This window comes from Paramormyrops kingsleyae, chromosome 12 (assembly GCF_048594095.1).
Source record: "Paramormyrops kingsleyae isolate MSU_618 chromosome 12, PKINGS_0.4, whole genome shotgun sequence".
NCBI lineage: Eukaryota > Metazoa > Chordata > Actinopteri > Osteoglossiformes > Mormyridae > Paramormyrops > Paramormyrops kingsleyae.
In genome coordinates this window covers 26,328,561-26,348,971 of record NC_132808.1, presented here as the reverse complement: position 1 = coordinate 26,348,971, position 20,411 = coordinate 26,328,561, and the positions used below count along the sequence as shown (strand labels likewise).

General features: G+C 46.0%; 1 protein-coding gene across 2 annotated transcripts; it reads right to left on the bottom strand.

The window, feature by feature from the left end:
* Positions 1–289: 289 nt before the first annotated feature.
* LOC111852126 (TBC1 domain family member 9-like) lies at positions 290–16,484 on the bottom strand. 2 transcript variants are annotated; one of them, XM_072697797.1, is made up of 22 exons: positions 15,848–16,484; positions 11,968–12,078; positions 11,131–11,249; positions 10,220–10,445; positions 9,827–10,088; positions 9,177–9,384; positions 7,944–8,150; positions 7,464–7,616; positions 6,986–7,136; positions 5,914–6,128; positions 5,652–5,769; positions 5,213–5,498; positions 4,682–4,811; positions 4,270–4,368; positions 3,982–4,050; positions 2,305–2,545; positions 2,022–2,087; positions 1,837–1,923; positions 1,683–1,751; positions 1,492–1,595; positions 929–1,192; positions 734–825 (listed from the first exon to the last, which is right to left on the bottom strand). In XM_072697797.1, exons 1-22 carry the CDS (start codon positions 15,960–15,962, stop codon positions 820–822), a joined length of 3,306 nt encoding a protein of 1,101 aa, XP_072553898.1. In that variant the 5' UTR covers positions 15,963–16,484; the 3' UTR covers positions 734–819. The 2 variants fall into 2 exon arrangements, with proteins under 2 accessions (XP_023683452.2, XP_072553898.1); XM_023827684.2 differs by having other exon boundaries at positions 290–1,192.
* Positions 16,485–20,411: the final 3,927 nt, after the last annotated feature.

Genomic DNA, 20,411 nt, shown 5'->3' with positions numbered 1-20,411 from the left:
AACTTCATCATTAAAGTGCATGTGCACAACCTTAGTGATAGCAGACAGACAGTGAGATCAGTGTAAACAACATGGGTAAGTGATATTAACAACAACACTGAACATGGGAGGAAGATTCAAGATGTAAAAGAGGCAATTGATGACGGTATTTATTGCATATGATGATCATAAGTCATTATTAATAAGTTAAAATACCCAAAATACACATTAAGTATAATTTGCTTTATATGGTTTGAAATACTTATAATTCTTGCTTATATTACCCACAAATCCATTTCCATGACACATGTGTTTTTAGATACATACAAATTCTTCTGCTATTTTACAGCTGTGTGGATGTCAGTCCTTCATTTTACACCCCAGACATACTGAAGTACAGGAAGGGAACAGGCGAGTTCTTCGTGCACCCAAGCAGAGCTCTGGTCAGCAAATACACCACAACGTGGCTTATTGTCCAAATTGCTCCTATCTCAGCTGCTGGATGGAGACTAACACGGCAGCCCCTTGTGTCTGAGTGAGGCCTCTATCCAGAGAGAAGAGAAAGCTCGTGGTCACAGGAAGAAGCAAAGCTGCCCACTTTGCACATATTCTTGGCATTGGAGATGCGAGCCATGAGGTCCATAGGCTTCTCGAAGTATAACACCAGGGCCGGCTGGTTGAGCACGGAGGCCAGCAGCTGATCGAAGCTGATGGCCCAGTCCCGGTCCGGGAAGGTGGGCTGGGGCAGGCTGTCTCCGAGGTGGCCTTTGCGCACCAGCACTGTGTCATCAGCAATGTCCTCGCAGCGAAGCTTGGGCTCCATCTCCTGGGAGCCAGAGCTCAGCACTGAGTAGGAGGACACAGAGGCGTCATCTTTGGCCTCGTCGTCAGAGACCAGCGTGACCGAGGACAGCCCTACCCCCTTTGGGGACGAGTCATCTAGCCCCACCTCCTCTAGTGGGTTCCCAAACTCCAGCTCCTGGAGACAGTGCCTCTCCTGGCTGGGCTGCTGAAACAGGACATCCTGCCTCACTGGGCCACTGTCACTTCCACAGTTCTCTTCTCCAGCGGTGGGGCTGCAGAACTGCTTGCTCACCTCGCCAATTTCCAAGAGCAAGCTGGTAACAGTGGCGGTTGCATGGTACAGATCCTGCTCAGCTGGGTCCTCACTGAACATGCTGTAAAGGGTCTTGCAGAGCTCAATGAACTGGCCCTGAGCAGAACACAACACAGAAGACCAAGCTACCATGATGTTGGGCAAATTCAAAAACAACTGAAGATCGGTTATCAATGACTCACCTAGAAACTCACAGGATTAGGGATAGAGTTATTTAGGGATATTTAGGGATATAATTATTTTGCTGGTAAATTAATGTACCCATCACTAAGAATTGCACTTGTCTAAAAACATGGTTTACATGGTTGTTCAGTTAGTGACATAAACTAGTGATGTTGACATTCACTGCCAACCGACTTAGTGCCAGATGTAACTGAAAGAGCCTCAGGATGAACCTGGTTCAGTTTTGGCAGCTCCTTCGCGTCATCCAAATTGGACTTGGTATCTGGATTCCACAGCCTTAAGAAGTTCTGACACTCAACAACATGCAGCTTCTTCACTGAGAAGGAAAGAGAGGCACAAATCACCACAGATACAAACATCTGCTTTGCCAAAAGATCACCTTCCAGTTCCTCAAAATATCTACCTTTTTCATTCTTGAAGGTAACTCTGACAAAACCATCATCCTTATCTTTATTTGGCCTAGAATCAGGGCCTGAAGAGACAGACAGAATTCAATTTAAATGTAAACACAAAAACACATGACTTTCAGTGTTCCAATCTATAATTGGGAAACCTACCATGAGAGGTCTCAGGGTTAAGATCTTCAAAGAAATACTGGGTGGCCTCAAAAGCAGAGTCTGGTTCTTCTGATTTGTTGGTCACCTCTGAAGTTAGCAGGACAAGGAATCACGCAGATAGTCAGGTGACGCTACTCTGGATTTTTCCATAGATTGATCTGGAATTTGGGTCTGGGAAAACTTACCAGGCAAAGCGTGCAGCTTATAGAGGAGCTTCAACTTCTCGGTCAGATCCCCATGACAAAGTAGACCTACAGACACACAGCCATATAGGACCACGCTCATCTTGTCTATAAATACATTTCCTGTACCACTTCCACAGTGAACTAGAGGCTATGACTGGTTTCCATGACCGCTAGGTGTAATGCCAAGGGAGAACAGCACCAACCATTGGGAGCCTTAATGGCTAATGAATGGGTGAATGTGGTTTTGGCATGCTTGTGCAAGCAGTGATGTCATAGGACGTACTGAGTCCAGTGGCAAACTCCCGGAAGTTGATGAGAGAGTCAGCATTACAGTCGAGGAGCCTGAAGAAGCGAACAGCCAGGGCATCAGAGTGGACACCGCCGGCCCAGGGGAAGAGTACATTGAAGAGGCCTGTGAACTGCTCCAGGTCAATGCGGTACTGGTCCAGGTAGGGCAGGCTGGGGTCATGCCTGTCTGCTGGGCTGCTAGTTCCACCCCAGTAGCAGGTGGCCAGGTACTCTGCCTGCAAGACAATGGTAGCAGTGTCCCTTACAAGAGCAGCCACCAGGACCAGCTGTGGTTGTAGAGTTTTAAACATGTGTACATTAAGCAGGATCCCACACTTCCTGAAACTCCACACTCAACGTCTTTATCATAGCACATCAGAATCTGCAAAGACACATGCTTCAAGTGACTTTCAGTTGACAGTGCCATTTGTGGAAAATGTTTACAATATATACCTCATTACACATAGGATTACTCAGGAAAATGTTAGCATACAATGCTGCAACTTGGACGACCGGAATCGAGTAAGTTCTCCCGATTGCAAAGATACGCGATTCATGTTTGTGAGTTATACCTATCGAAGTTACGAGCCTGAGATTAATGGGTGCGAAAATCAATGCATTTGTGTTTGTTGATTTCTCATGGTTAACAAACAGATGAATATTAAGCCTGTGAGGGACCAGCAAGCAGACTCAGGGGCACAGAATTAGTTACTAACCAAAACTTTACTGAAAATCGAAAAATCATCAAAATACAAAAAGCATATCCAACAAAGGAAAATCCAGGGCCCAATAAAATGAGGTCAACCAAACAGAATGAAACCAAAATTAAAGCAAAGCATAACCCAACCTACACTAAACATAACTGACCTAACAAATAACACACTGGGGAAACATATATACTGGGTGATCAATCCAGCAACACACACAAGGGGGGAACACTACCATAACATTTATACCTACATGCCACTAACTAAATAAACCCCATAACATATTGAGCCCATACAATTATACAAATAATTTTATAAAGAAAAACCTAAATCAAAAAATGTTAACAAAGAAATAACAAACAACTATGCCACAACCCAGCTCCTCATCCCCCTACTGTGGGCACCTGTTGGTACTGCCAATGGGGATTAAAAGGGAACCATGACCATCCAGGCCGTTTGTCCGTCGGACCAATAAAATGCATGCACCACTTCCCGTTTCACCCCAGGTAACTGCAACATGTTGTTGTGGCCATCTCAGGCCATCACAAAGCCATTGTGATAAATATTGAGGTGTTACGATGAGTGGTTCTGACTGGTCTCAAAAGAAAAACTCAAGTCCACTATGTCTGAGACCAAGACAAGGCCGAGAAAAAAAATTCTATTCTGGGACGAGAACAAGACCGGTCTTGTCAGGATTTACTGGCACCTTTCGGGAAACATTTCATTCCTATAATGTTAATCATTGCAACTAACAAAAGCCAAAAGCTGCTCCTGAAAATGGCTCACCAACATAGCTCTGTCCTTCAAACCAAAGCCAGAGAATTTTAGCATAGTGCTTTTCTTCCCTAGTGAAACTAGTAGGCTTTGAGAGCATTTATGGAGCTCTTTGATTCCACCTCAAGGTCTTCTTCACTGACTAGGCCCCACATGTTTAGCTCAAGCTAATGACCCCTATGACCACTCACCTTAAAGAGGACATACAACTCCTCCAGCTCAACAGCGCTGAAGGCCATTTCCGTCAGTATTGTTCGGATCTGGAGGACAAATAGCAACAGTAACGAGTGATACTCTACCACATTGCAATTAGCATGGTGTGAGCATGCTTGAGACTCTGTGGTCAACCGATAATCAAGCACTTTGCCACTAGCATGGTGTGAGCATGCTCAAGACTCTGTGGTCAAGCTATACTCTACCACATTGCGATTACTGTAGTCTCAGTGTGCTTGTGACTCTGCAGTCAAGCTATACTCTACCACATTGCGCTTTGTTGTGTCCTCAATGGTCTGAATCACCCTCAACCGCTGTTTGAAGCGCATCTGTTCAATGGCATCAGCCCGGATGGTGCCGAATTTCTGTCAAAATGTCAAGGCAAAAAGAAAGGTCCACAAATAAACACCAGGCTTCCTGGGATAACAATATCTAATTTCTAGTACTTCACACCAAGCCTAACACCAAGGCCTAAAACTATCACTGTATTTCAATGCTGATATCAAGCATTTGCATTGGAAATGCATCAAAGACTAATTTCTATTTTGGAAGCTTTTGGGACTCTGTATTGTTCCAATTTCACAGCAATCCTACAACCATCTGTGCATTAATTTCCTCCTTTTGATCCTACAACTGTATAACTGTAAAGAGCAAAAGGTAACTAGTGGTGTATGGCACCTCATATGAGCTGTGCACCAGCCTGAAGATGTCCACCTCTGGGTGAGGGTCCTTGTCATCTATCAACAGGGAGTGCAGGTGAGGTATCGGGGGCATAGTGCTGTCTCGGTTGGTCACGCTGTCCAGGTACCTATAAATTCAGTTTTCATTTCAGACAGTATAACACCAGAGATTTACATGGCCTTCTGTTCTCAGACCTTCACATGTCTCTTTTCTGCAGCAAACATGCAGCCTAATGGCCTGAAATCCCCCCTGACCCCAAGTTCTTTATTGGGCTGCCTCAAGACATCTTTTATTTTCATCCTCTTGTCTTCCAAATACCACAGCACTTCTAAGTATTTGACAACTACCAAGTATATCAGCTCCCAAATGCCACAGTACCTCTAAGGCATATTTGACAACTACAAAGTTCACAGACCCACTGTCCCCAAACACAAACTAGTTTGGTCTCCATATTCACACTGATGCGGGCACTTCTCCATAGGTCATCTACATTATGTGAAAACATGCATACGTCCTTGTATTGCTCACCTGCCCAGGACTGTCATGGCCTCTCCATCATCTCTGCACTTGAGGAGGCTGTCAATGTTGGCCTCCAGCACAGACAGGGCCAGCTGGAAGATCACCTTGACGCCCTCGTAGAAGAAACAGTCAACGACCACCACGGCGCTCTCGAAGGGCATGACGCTGAGGAATAGTGTGAGGAACCAGGACAGCGAGATGGTAGAGATGACACCTAGGTTCTGCATGCAGTCGTATAGTTGGGGCACATGGTCCCTGGCCAGTTCCTCAAAAACACCCTGGTCCACCAGCGCACCTGGACACACACATGGACACAGACAGTGAGGGCCAGCAAGAGAAAAATACAGCAGCTTCTGACCAGTGCCCACTGGCTTCAGGTACCTTACTGAAGACCCTCTTTTAAGGTGCATCTCAGTTCCCAAGCCCCGGTGTGAGAAAGAGGACTAACCCACAACTCTGGTGTTGTAATAGTCAGGCAGCATCCGCTCACACAAGGCCACCAGCAGCCAGAAAGCCTCCTCCTCCTTAGCGTACAGCAGCAACACAGACGTGACAATGTTCATGGCCTGTCAAATAGGGAATGAACAGGAAAGAGGCAGAAGCAGCGGGCAAAATCTGATCAGGAAAGAGTTAATGACAAGAATGGAAAAATCAACCCAAAAGACAAGGTATTTGCTGCCTGGCTTCACCAGGAGCTGGCGTCACTCCACCTGGCAGTATCCAATGTCGGGGTTGCGGAAGGCGTAGGCGGTGAGCACTCTCCGGAGAGCGGAGATGCCGATTTCATTCTGGAAGGCGGGGTGTTCGGGCAGGGAGCGATGCAGGTCCCTCTCGATCTCCTCAGTGGCCAGGCTGCATTTCCCCATGGACTTCTCCACCAACTCCTCATAGTAGCCTGGGTGGGTGGTCATCTCATTGATGGCTCCTGTCCCAGTCAGACGCACAACTATAGTGAGTATATTCACATTTGCATTTTGTTTATTTATCAGACTCCAGATAACCAACCAACCAACCAACCAACCAATCAACCAATCAAGACATTATTTAGCACACTCTGGATAAATACATTTATTTAGCAAATTTTTGGAGGATCATACATTTTTGTATGATATAACGATGATATAACCCTGCCAAGCCCAGTATTTTAACCAGTGATCTTCTGATGACAAGCATCCTAACCTGCTGTGCCAGACAGCACTCCATACATTCCCGGCAGAAGTGCTGGGCGTGACGCAGTGCTGGCCTAACGTTATTTATTATTATTTAACTAAAACACATAATTGCTTTTTCGTTCGCTGGGTTGGTGGACACTGCCTTGCCATCCCTGGAGAAATGTAGAATTGCTAAGGTAAGACACACTGAATTTCAAACAAAACACATTATTGTTTTTCCTGAAGGACAGAAACTTGATACTGAAAAAGGATCCAATCTGCGTGACCTTCCTCCTACTTACCTCAGTCCCTCAGGAAGATGAGCCTAAAAATAAATGTCACTGCGTGTGATGTGCATAGCAACAACAGCTAGGAGACAAGAACACAATAGCTGTTCACCACACCCCATGTGTCATAGGTGTATTGGGACATTACAGATATTAGTGTGCAAAAGTACCGCCGGAAGCAGACATGTGGGTCAGTACTTCCAGAAAGTCCACAAGCCAGACTGCTTGAATCAGTCCTCCTTCAAGCTCCATGATCAGCAGCCTGTAAGCTCCTACTTCACACACTGAAGCACTGGCATGTTTCTGGGCCTTCGGTGAGGCAGATGGGTGGCAAGGAGCCTCACCGGAGAAGAGGAGCCAGAGCTCGCCCCGCATGCTGTCAGGGATGCCTCTGAGTACTAGGTCCTTGGTCCTCTCCGTGCGGTACATGCACACCCCCTGGCCATACTCTGCAAAGTGGCTCCTCCAGTCTTTCTCCTTCAGGATCTCCTTAGCCTGGGAAGAGATGCAGAGCAGATGGCCCATTGTGAGGATCATAACAGCTTAAAATCAAAAGAGCTCCAGTTAAAATCACTTTCAAAGCGAGTCTCGTGATGTATAAACAGTTGAAACTATGCTCGGCCAGGTTCTCATTTCGGCAGTCGGCTAGGAAGGACATGAATGTCAACATTGTTATTGTTAGCTGATGATGTCAGAGACACTAAATTTACCTGAGGATTTAAAATTAACAAATGAACAAGCCCTCCCAGAAGAAAAAAGAACTGCGACTATATTGCTGTAAAAACGAAACCCAGGGTATGTGTACTAGAGGGCACCGTCTACCAGCTTTGGGTTGAACTCCTCTGGAGACTTCCGGCGGTACATTGTCATCAGGGCCTGGCTGGCGGTGGGGATGCTGTCATCGCTGAGGCTGAAGAGCCGCTCGCATTCTGGTTCAGAGCCGCAGGATGGCAAGCTGCTCTGGTGGGAGTAGGCCTGGGACGGGAGGGCGGTTACTGTCCTGGGAGCAACTGCAAGCTGCTCCGTGGAACTCCAACCCCATGTACAGCAAGTCCACTCTACATCACCATTTCTACAAGCTCCACACAGTCATAAGTAAAGCTGTACTTTCAGAACGTCTTCTAAAATATAGAAAAACTGCACCGTTCAAAGATATATGAGATTATCACATGACACCAGCCAACTGTGTCATCATATCATTCACAGTGCGCAGCAAGCATCAAGTATCAGTTATCTGGGGCGAATGCTTCTAGATTTGAAGTGATAGGGAATTCAGAGGGAAGCAGAGGAATGGCCCAGTACCTCGTCATCTGATGAGCTGAAACTCCCCGTGATCTCTTCCTCAAAGTAAATCCCGGAGGTGGTCTGCTGCAGAAAGTCTGAGATCCTCTGGACTAGGAAGTCGCGGTCTTTGAGGTTAGCAAAAAGGAACGTCATCCTGTTCTTGGTGCTGATAGACAGAGGGCTGGGCAGGACGCTGGAGCTGTCTGCTTTCTCTACGACGGTCACCTGGAAGATGCCAAGGGACACTGAAGAGCTTGCAGAAAAGTGGACGGCGTTGGTGCTGGCTGAGGAAAGGATGTGCGGCATCAAAACAGGAGAGGATTAACCTCTAAGGTCAGAAAGCGATGGCCATTATGCTCCAACTGTGAACAATCCAGGACATAAAGCAGAAGCACAGTGGATATATTGTTGACACAAAGGTGATATTTCCTAAACTCGGGTGATATTTCTAAACACAAACGGTATCTCTTAACATGGGCAGTATCTCTTAAACAGAGGTGGTATCTCCTAAACACAAGCGAAATCTCCTGCAGTCTTGCGGTAATGCTTATCACGCCAGCCATGGTATCAGTGAGCCGGCTGAATCAATAAGTCACAGTCATGAATTCTAGGAATTGGATGAGCAGCTGCCACTGAAGCCATTGGTTACGTGCTTATCAGCGCTCCGGTGCAGAGGGTGCTGCATTACCTGCCTGAGGAGTGCACTGCTTCACCCGAGCCGGCGTCTAACCCTAACCCTAACCCTAACCCTAACCTAACCACCTATCCAATGGACACCCTTTAGGTCATGACTCCGTATTCTTCACTACTTCACATCCCTCCCAGTGTTTCACTGGATCTCCTAAATGGACAAAATCATCCCTTCTGTGCACTGGAATCATAAAACCAACAAAAATCTACTTATTTCTATTCATTCAATTTCATTGGCCATGTGCACAACTGTATTTTAGCTATATGTTTCTAGGTCTTATATCCTTGTCTCATTGTGTCACGTTTTAATGTCATATGAATATTTTTATTGTTATGTGTCGTTTTTTTTTGTATTACGACCAAGATGGAATTTTCTTCTCTGTGTATGTCCCTTAACTTACTGTTAACAGGATGTCCCAACAGAATCCCACTGTAGTCTTGCTTAAAGCACTCATTTTAAAGAATGATTAGCATTGTTTGTACTGCGTGTAATTCTGACACTTTTCTATAAAGATCTGCCAAACCACACGACCCCTCCCACCGGGTCCATCAGCCGCTAACCTCTCTGAGTGGGATGATGAGGCTGCACAGGGTCTCCTCCTTGCTGGAAAAGCAGATATAGTTGGTGGAAACAAACATCTGGCCTAGGATGTGGGTCTTGTTGAAGGGGACCCAGAGAGTGCAGTCTGTGTGTCCATCCAGCTTCTCATTTTTGGGGAGCCTGAACAGGGCACGGTATCGCTCGCTCTTCGCCCTGGCATCCAAGTCCCTGAATCAAGACACGAACAATACCATCTATTTACATGTTTTCAACAAGCAGGAGGACGTCTGCTTCAACTAAACTTTACAAGGATCAACCAAAAGAAAGAAGTACTTCTACTCTTCAATTACATCTATAAGCTTACATCCATCCATTCAACCATTTTAAGTGAGACAGAGCCACACGGGTCTGCAGGATATCTGAGAAATTATAGGGAGCAAAGTGATGCATAGCTTGACAAGTTGTGGGAGGAGCTCAAGTGAACAAGGGAAGAACAGTAAAGCTCCACACACAACACTTGGGCTTAATATGAACTAACGGTTCTGGATAAGCAAAACAATACAATCAACAGAGCTATTCCACCAGGTGCAAACATCTAAAATGTTCAAGCAGAACATGGATAAACCATGAATAAAGGATGAGGACAATGAGAATTCTAAAAAAGACTTGCCTTTTGAGGGCAGAGACCTTTTTGGGGGTTTTGGTCCTCAGCTTAGGCAGCGAGAGGTCCTGCTCAAAGCTCTTGTTATCTAGCAGCTGCCTCATGGCTATGTTGGCCAGCTGCTCCATCAACTGGAAGGTCTCGCTGGTATTCAAAAAAATACTGAAGATGTGCTCCTCGGACCTGGTGCTTACTGAGATTACATCCGGTAAGAGCATGGTGGCACGTCTCTCCAGCTGAGTGACATCAGCCCATCGGATCACCAGCTTCACTGTGACAAGAACAGAGACCACACTACCTAAGAATGCAAGTGTCTGGAAAACACTCCAATGAAGGCCATGGCGTTTTCAGAATGAAGCCATGCAGTACAATGAAAAAGTAAAACGGCATCTGTTTCCATACCCTCCTTCCCCAGCAGGAGAGAGCAGAAGCAGACGTGGTTGATGCTGAGATACAGTCTTCCTTGTCTGGGCACTTTGCTCTTCCAGTAGCTGCAGGAGTAATAATTCACCAGCTTCTCTTCCTCTGGCATCCCGAACAGCTTGTGGAACTTGATGATGGCCTCCTTGAAGCTGTCCGTGTCGTCCTCCTTGACATCGGGACTCTTCGTATACTCAGCAATGATACCCTAGGCAGAACAGAGGACAACAGCAGTTCATGCTGAGATCCACAATGGTCAGAAATTACTGTACAGTAGCTCTGCTGGAACTACCCATTCCTTTAATTTAACCCCTTTTTTGACTGCATATGACAAAGCAACATTCAAAAGTCAGATACATTCATTCTTTTCTATCTAGCTCATGGTAATTTATTAACTGATTCATTGATTATATTTATCATTCACCACACTAATGCATTAAATGCAAGGGCTGATTCAATAAAACAACTACCAAAATAATCACAGCAGTGTGCCTGCATTGACTTGACCGATCAAACAAAAGCACTATTTCCCCTTAAGATTCACTTATTCTGGGAAACTCAAAGTGCCTACCAGCTTCATATATTCCCTTATTTCCACACTCAGATATCTTCTGGCACAAATGAGGTCAACAGGTCAATACCTCACAATCATAATGTGTGAGTGCAACCCAGGCGTTATATACGAGGCACACAACATGTAGACATTTTTCGATAAATGCAAGAGCTTGGGTGGGAGTTTAACAATCAGTGACTTTTAAACCTCTTTTGGTCGTCAAATAGCAGCCTGGAATGCCAAATAAGGGCCACTATCACCATTGATCAGACAGTAAAAGCACGAAAAGCACATCTGCTTCATTCCACAGCCACAAGAATGTTCCTCCACCAAGGCTCACCTGAATCTTGCCCCTGACAAACGTGGTGATGTCGTTTTCGTTCTCGAAGACAGAGAGCGTCTGCAGGAGGTTGTGCTCCAACCAATCCCAGTGTGCCGTGATCTCCCTGTGGGAAGCTCCTGCAGGGGGGTTGGGGGGGACATGGGAACTGAGGGCAGGCTTACGGTCTACAGCACCCCCCCGCTCATCCTAAACCAGCAGCAGAAGCTGTGCCTATAAATAAGCACTTTCTGCAGGATGACAATGTCACAATATCAACCAGCGACACAAAGCCGCTCTCTATGGCTGTCTGCAATAAAAAGCAAAGCATCTCATGTGGACTTTAACACGCATGAGATCGGTAAAGCAGCCTCGGCCCAGCGATCTGTGCTGCTTCTTAACCTCGGGCCTACAGCTCACCAGAGCAGGTGCAGTGAACGTCAGTGGCTGATACATGTAACCGTGACGGACAGACAAGTGGTAACAAACCCTAACCCTAAACCTAACCCTAACCCTAACCCTAACCATGCTGCTGTCCTGACTTTCTCTGGCCAAAGCGTTGCCCAGCCAGAATGAAACAGGTTTACCCCCCAGTAACTAGTGACCTAATGAATTCTAATGTCTAATGACTGACCCTGTTTATGGTCCTCAGAGAGAAATCCCTCAACGAGTCAGAGCAGTAGGTAACAGAGAAAAGAAAAAAAAACCTGACATCTTACATTACACTCAGATGGACTGCAGGTGAAAAACACAGAAGGGCTGCCCGCAGTCTACAGCAATTAGAAATACTGCTAAATACAAGATTCATGAGGAGCTCGTTAGTGGCAGCGAGGACAGGGGGTTTTCCCAGCCACCCACCGTGGGCTACGGTCCAGCAAACCACCGAATCCGGAGACTGGTAGAGGATTCTGTAGGGAACTACACGAGCAGGGGAGTCCAGAACAACGTCGAGGGTCCCAACCAGCAGGCCTGGGGAGGGAGGGAAAAAGGGAAGGAGGAGAAGGAGAGAGGAGGGAGGAGAAGGTTAGGTGGCCATTTCAAAGCCCATGCTCGGTAAACATGTTTTAGCATATTAGCATGTTCTGTATGTTGTTACTGACGGGTTTATTCAGTGAGGTGAAAACATGCTGCTGAAGCTAATAATGTGTTTAGCTTGATGAATCAACACAGTGTTGCAGCCTGCAGACACGCAGGAGAACCAGGCTGCGAATGGAATGCAGACACCTAGGAGAACTGGGCCGCGATCGAAGCGCATACATTCAGGAGAACCTGGCAGCTATCAGACATCCAGCTTCTCCTCACCCTCTGAGGTGTGCTAAACGTGATCATCCATGCCCCTCCGCTTCTTCTCACCCTGCGAGGTGTCTAAATGTGCTTCTCTATGCTTCTCCTCACCCTCTGAGGTGTGCTAAATATGTTCCTCCATGCCTCTCCTCTTCTCCTCACCTTCTGAGGTGTGCCAAACATGTTCCTCCATGCCTCACCATTTCTCCTCACCCTCTGAGGTGTGCCAAACATTTTCCTGCATGCCTCTCCCCTTCTCCTCACCCCCTGGGGTGTGCTAAACATGTTCCTCCATGCCTCACCATTTCTCCTCACCCTCTGAGGTGTGCCAAACATTTTCCTGCATGCCTCTCCCCTTCTCCTCACCCCCTGGGGTGTGCTAAACATGTTCCTCCATGCCTCACCATTTCTCCTCACCCTCTGAGGTGTGCCAAACATTTTCCTGCATGCCTCTCCTCTTCTCCTCACCCTCTGAGGTGTGCTAAACATTTTCCTTCATTCCTCACCCCTTCTCCTCGCCCCCTGGGGTGTGCTAAACATGTTCCTCCATGCCTCTCCTCTTCTCCTCACCCTCTGAGGTGTGCTAAACGTGATCATCCATGCCCCTCCGCTTCTTCTCACCCTGCATGGTGTCTAAACGTGCTTGTCTATGCTTCTCCTCACCTTCTGAGGTGTGCCAAACATGTTCCTCCATGCCTCACCATTTCTCCTCACCCTCTGAGGTGTGCCAAACATTTTCCTGCATACCTCTCCTCTTCTCCTCACCCTCTGAGGTGTGCTAAACATTTTCCTCCATGCCTCTCCCCTTCTCCTTACCCTCTCAGGTGAGCTAAACATGTTCCTCCATGCCTCTCCCCTTCTCCTCACCATCTGAGGTGTACTAAACATGTTCCTCCATGCCTCTCCTCTTCTCCTCACCCTCTGAGGTGTGCTAAACATGTTCCTCCATGCCTCTCCCCTTCTCCTCACCATCTGAGGTGTACTAAACATGTTCCTCCATGCCGCTCCGCTTCTCCTTAACCTCTGAGGTGTACTAAACGTGTTCCTCCAAGCCTCTCTGCTTCTCCTCCCCCTGCGAAGTGTACTAAACGTTTTCCTCCATGCCTCTCGGTTTCTCCTACCCTGCAACCATGCCCACATCAGCCAATCAGACCCCCCCAGTTCCAGAATTTATCCACCCACCAGTTTCATTAGATGGAAAACCATGGTATTTGACACTGCTGCTTCCCTTCAATGCGGTCTTACAAGCATAAGTGTACAGGCCTGGGGGAAAACTCTGAAAGTTCCCCACCCACTTATCCATCATCCAGTACAGGGTCACAGTAATGCTGGAAGCACAGGGCAAAGGTCAAGGATTGGATGCTCAGCCCTGGCAAGACAGAGTGAGCCATGCCAGGAGCCATCAGAGAGACCAGCTGACCTATTAGAGCGCGCTGTGTGGGAGAAAGCTGCTGTACCTCAAAGCAAAGCTGTGAATACAGTCAGGACACCCCGAGAGTGTGGCGCTATTCAGTCCCCCATACCCTGCAGGTGTGAGGTAACAGGGACATTATTTCAGGCAGGCAAGAAGAACACAAAAGGAAATACCGCCTTCACAAGCATTACGAAACAGTGCACTTCTGTATTTTCAGTGCCAAATAAGAACTGATATCACAGCCTTCACCAACATGTCCTCTGCGGCTGTGCTGTCTAGCCGTACAAGACCGAGGACACGACTTCAGCGTGTGACTGTCACCTCACACAGAGCGCAGTGTGTGGCAAACACCGAGACCCACATGTTTACCAATACAGAATTCCTCATGGGTAAAGATTAGGAGCTTGATGTTGTCTAATTTTAAAGCCACTTTCATTTAAAAAAGAAGAGACTGAAACATACCAAAGAGGAAGAGAGCAAGCCTAAGGGGGGAAATGAAACTGGTTTTGTTTGTGTCGCACCCAACCTTAAGTCATTAGAGACCGTGCTGGTGAAAAGGCAGGGCTTAAACGGTGAGACCTTAATGCATCTGTGCTGATTTGGGCGAAACATAGATTTGTTTTGCAGCTGATAAGACTTCTAAGATCATACTGCACCCTTCAGTCATACTACTGACCTACAGGAAAGAAAAGTAGGGGATAATATGTTTCACATTTGCTTTGGTACCTACTCCTCAAATCTGTATTCAGTTCTGCATTGCAGCTTGGATATACTGAATAACAGCTTCACAAGATGCATTTTGAAACAGCACAGAAATAATAAATACTGTAATGTCCATGAGAAGTTCAATCTCGGGGTTTCTTCTGTTTTTACCAAAGAATAAAAGCACTTTGGAGGGATGGGCACACCATGAGCCAAGGTGGCCTGGCACACACATGCACGCGCACACACACAGCGCTGACATCATAGCCAACAGCCATTAAGCTTCCTCGCTCAGCCCGGGCAGCAGAACCCCGACCGGGGTATAAGACCCGAACTGGTGCATCTGCCAGGGTTCGAGACCATTCAGTGATGTGCAGATAAAGCAAAAGCCGTCTTCTGGCGGCCTGGTGTAGATACAGGTGGCATCTTTGGCGTCTCCAGAAACTAATAATACGGATGAAATTTATGTCCTGAGAAAAATCCGGAATTTGTCAGAAGATCAAAGCTAATATCAAATCTACGGAGAACAAACTAGTGATTAATGTTTAAAATCCAAAGCCTCTCGGGGAATGCCTGAATTCATGAATTAGCGTAGAAGTGATTCATATAAATACAAAAAAACCCCGTAACACCGCAAATATCAGCATCGCGGCGATGCGTCGACGTAAAAGATGCTGTTATTCAAATGACAATGGATTACCATTGCGATTTCTGTGTGTTGGTTACATGTTCCTGCACGTTTTTGCGTAAACTTGATCACACATTTGACTAAAAATTCTAAATGTTGATGTTCTGCTTCTGTCCTGCTGTTTGGAAGTCACGAGCAGATGCAGCGCGCGACGTGACCACGCGCGGCTGCCAGTACACTCACGCGCCGGGGAGCGGGTTCCCGTTGCCTTTCGGTCCTCCTCCGCACGGTTCAGAAAGGACACTCGGTTTTACCTTAACAATTTTCTAAATAAACTTTCCGTATAACTCACATTATAAGTCTAATTTACAAAACAGGCTCCAATGTAAATGTTTCTGGTGGATATCCATTCTTTAAGTCGGTAGCCTAAAGACTTATCTAATGAAGACTAATTTACATTTCGTCGAGGATTTGTATAGCCAGATAACTTAGTCAACAGAACTATATTGCAGCTTTTGTCATTTTTATGCCAACCACAAACAAATATTCAATTAAATAAATTTGCATCTACGCTTGTATTCCGCGATTGCGGTAGACATCTGGGTATATACAGTGGATAATAAGTATAGGCTATCAGATTAATGACGCTAATGTTGCATGATTTGAATGGAAAATGGACACAAACCAGCGAGTATCCAGCCATCCTGTACCTGCAAGACCGCCGCCTCCGCGCCCCTTCCTCCGCTGCAGAATGAAATAGGGGTTCGCCCTCTCCGTAGTCCACAGGGCTCCGGCCATCAGCACCTCCTCCAGCTCGACCCACATCTCCTCAGGGGCGTCAGGAGGACAGCATTCAGCCGTAAATCAGAGTCCACCCCCGGCTGTAGCGCGGTCCGGAGCGGCAGCGGTTGTGTAAAAGCAGATCAGGACCGTCCGGCCGGCGCGTATCGCACATGCAGAAAACACGCCTGCACCTCACAAAATTACATAATAACAAACATTTCCTCTGATCAGCCTACTTAATAGCATCTATTTTAAGGTCTTTAAATAATGATCGTTTAGCACCAGCGTAATACGCCGCATTTAATGCATGATTTTGACTCTGTTTTATCTCCGACCCCCAATATCAAATCTCCTAAAACGAAATATGTTGAGGTGGTGAGCGAGCAGCATTAAACGCTCCTTCTTTATACGCAGAGGATGCGGAGAGCCCGGTGCTTTTTCCGCCCACGGAGGCTGTCAGGTGAGATCGGAGCCGCTATGTCCACCATAATAAACGCATAAGAACAAATACGGCGGATGGGGAGGCCGTGGAGCCCTGTACCGGAGGAGGAAGGACGGACTTCTGACGTCAGCCTAGGGAGAGGTGCGCTGCTGGGGGCAGCTGTGCTTCTGGGATTCATGGACACAGTCCCTCTAACCGGTGTGCTACTACTGAATGATAAACAAATAATACGATGTTAACAAAGAAGTAGAATGACAATACAGAATGAGACCTGTAGAATATACACCCAGTGCTTGAAATGGACCAGTACTCACCAGTACTCACCAGTATGCAGTACCAGCACCTCTTTACTTTTCTCTTTATAGTACTGGCACCTCTCAATATCTGCTAATACTGAATAACAAGGGGAGTACTGGGACCTGGTACTGAACAGGGACCCACTTTTCCCTCCAGTGCTTCAGAAATGGACACCCCAGAAGGAATGCTCGAACCAGCATGTCTAGCACATTGAAAATGGCTTTGATCAGACGTTTTAACCGAACTGTAATGGACCTCTGGTCTCTGTATGAAGCCAAAGTGGTCGCTTGTTTGGGGGAGCAGCCGCTAGTGATGATTAGTATAGGCGTACCTGATCAACCTCAGAACCTGTACATATAGATTTAGGGAAAACGGGAGCAATTTACCAAGCCTCATGTCGCCCTCTGGTGAACATTCAGCCACTCAACAGTAAAATGTTTGTTTAATGTCCCATGACTTTTCCTCTCAGTACTTATGTGCCCTTTTCACTTATTTCTCTTTACGCGCATGTCCTCTGGAGTCAGGCAACATTGCATTTCACTACACATTGTTTCGAGTGTAATTATGTATGTGACAAACATAACATTGGAACCGAATTGTTCTTTTCAAATAGATAGAATTTCATTCTTGTAACAAAGGGTCACTTTAGCTTGTTGTGGAATAAACTTATTCGCTTCCATTGTTGTGCGTCACTCCATCGCAGATATACATATTTCTAGATCAAGAATGATAAAAGAATATTCGCTTTCTAAATTCATAATTCTCGGTAATCCAAAATTCCCCCAGTTCTGTGGAAAGCGAAGGAGGATGTTCTTCAATAAACTAGAAAACGAATCACTGGGAAGAACCACAACAAAGGGAAGAGCGGTGATTTATTTTATTTTTTTTAACTGGTAAGTATTGATACGGAAATTTTGCGGGCTATGAGGCAAAAAACCGAAAGATCGAAAGGTGAAACCAAAATGCGACGCTCACCGCATCTGAAAATGTGAACTACAGACATACTTTGGGTAGCAAAGACTGCAGGCTCACGGCTCACCGACCTTCGGCGCCAAATATCACCCGTTTAATCGTAATGTTCCGTTTTGCACACTTTTTGTACACTGCAGACCAGTACCGGACCATTTTATCCTTTAGTTAAACATCACTACACTATTCCAATAACTGCAGTCTTAGCATGATGTAAGTGAGCTTTGCTGTCGCTATATCCTTAAAACACCGGGGAAAAACGTCCATGTAACGATGAAGTAACTCCATTCTTAGGATGACTCCATGTGGTATGACTGTAGTGTATCATTTATATTTTCTCGTAAAACCAAAAACGGTAAATCTCAGTGGGCACCTCCTCGGTGACGTGTGAGGTTGATGTCCGCTTTCCGTTCCTCTTCTGACATGATCTCCGAAGTCCCCCTTTACTTTTCATTTTGTCACACCTCACCACTCGTATTACCTCAGAGACTTTTTACATATGAAAGAATGACATGCACGTTCTCGTGCCCGAGTTGGTTGTTGTTGTTAATAATAATAATAATAATAATAATTTAATGCAAAGGCACATTGGAACGGTTCACCCCACCAGGGACTTGAACCCTGGACCCTCAGATTAAAAGTCTGATACTTTACTGACTGAGCATAGCAAACTTAACATTAATAAATGAATCTTCTATAAAGTCACAATACTGATAAATCCTTTCTATCTATCTGGGTGAAAAGCACACAGTTTCATTGTACAATGACAAAGACATTTTATTGTATTTGGAACTCATGGTTAGACTTGCTCAATTTCCATGAGAGGTAGTACAACCCAAAACCATCAAAATAATGCACCATGACAAAACTATGTTTTTTTTAATATTGTGGGCCTATATATAAACTTGATGCCAAGGACCAAAGTTATACTGGTGTTCAAGCAGAGTCACGTTGCATCAGAAATGTGGTACTGCCACCAAACTTTCAAGCTGTGTTAATATTACTACTAATCACAAATGCAGTAAAGCAGAAATCGATTGGAATTTCACATGCATTGCAGACACAAACGGTTACTTTATGAAGGTTTTCATTTAGGAGAAATAACTGTAAAACATTGTACCATCTGACATTTTTTTTATATGGTGAATATAAACAAAAAAAAATCCACATATCCTTTACACTTACCTAACAAATGACTGCAATAAAAGATGATGTGGCAGTCGGCTAATCTGCCATTGGGCTGTGTAATGACTGCCTGTGGAGATGCTGAGCGCAGCTCATGCTCCCGCCTGATAAAACACACAGAACCAGCAATCGAAACCCTGGCATCAGATTTATTTGGATCCACAGCCGCAGCCTGGGAGGCGACAACATCCAGTGAGAGATGTGCACAATCACACATTTACACATTCCTCTGGGTGACATAAAGAGTAAGGGGAGGGGGTATGTATAGTAACGGTGCAGCCCCCGCCCTCTCCGAGACACAGCTCACTGTGCTAAGCTGAACATAACATGGAAAAGGCTTATTATGAACCAAAATTATTTCAAAATCTTTAATGCTTTACAAAATGAGGACTAAATAATGTGGAAATCACAGTTAGAGAGATAGGCAGAGTTGAGCAACTCGACCTGCTAAACTGTTTATACCCCAAGTCCGTTAACCGGTGTCCATGCCATCGGATGAGTCTGGTTTGTTTGGCTGTACTTAGATTTGTCTCGTCAGGGACATACTCCACACGGGGGGGGGGGTGAGTTACAGACTCACCTCAGCAAACACCACCCAGATGTCACCTGACAGTGGCACTCAGGGGCCAGACTTACCACGGACCACCAAGGTCATAAACGGTGGGAACTAGGACTCAGGAAAGGAGATGTGTATGAATGTCAAACGGCCATCCAAATGCATCTCTCGGTCTCACATAAGAAACCAGCTTTGTTATTGGGCAGGTCAGAGTGAAGAATGGTAAAAATGGTAAACGTATTGCATTTATATAGCACATTTTTGCTACTCTTTAGAGCACTGAAAGCACTTTACAGTTATGGCTGACATTCACCCATTCATACAAGCATTCATACACCAGTGGTGGAGGCTGCCATGCAAGGCGCCAACCAGCTCACCGGGGACAATTTGGGGTTCAGTGCTCAAGGACACTTTGATGGGGTCAAGAGGACCCAGGGCTCGAACCTGCAACCCTCCGGTTGCCGAACGGTAGCACTACCTCCTGCACCACCATCGCCCCGTGCGAATGAATGTGGAGGGATCTTCTTTAACTGTCTCTATGCTGAAGTATCTTTGGTTATGTACAGACACACTGGGGATATGAACCGAGTCACCATCGTCACGCTCCGGAGAGAGAGTGCTCGCACGCAAAACATCCCCGGCTAGATACAAATATTCCTCTTCTTTAGAAAAATAAAACATTTACACTAGCAAAATAAAGGTCATCTAACGCACTCCTGGTGGGCAAGAATGTGACCGACGTTGGAGTCTTTAAAACTGCTGGACCTCAGAGAGATATCGAGGGAGCGAGCCCCTGGAAGAGGTCAGCATTAAAAATGCACCTCCCTTTGTTTGGGGAGCGCAAACCGTTGTGATTACAAGGAGGCGTGTCTTAATACTGAGTGTCGGCGTGCAAAACCCACATCCAAGGTGGCGTGGTGGGACATTCCAGTGGACGACGACAGAATCACCGGAAATCATCTCACAGGTCTTTATAGGGACATTAGTACATGATCTTACAGACCCCAAAAGTATATACAAACACCACGTGGCAAGAAATTTT

Coding starts and splice junctions, on each gene's coding strand:
- LOC111852126 (XM_023827684.2), bottom strand. CDS start 15,962: ATGTGGGTCGAGCTGGAGGAGGTGCTGATGGCCGGAGCCCTGTGGACT. Junction 5,499..5,651: donor TTACAACACCAGAGTTGTGG/GTTAGTCCTCTT, acceptor GTGTGTGTCCAG/GTGCGCTGGTGGACCAGGGT. Junction 2,088..2,304: donor GGAGTTTGCCACTGGACTCA/GTACGTCCTATG, acceptor GTGTGTCTGTAG/GTCTACTTTGTCATGGGGAT.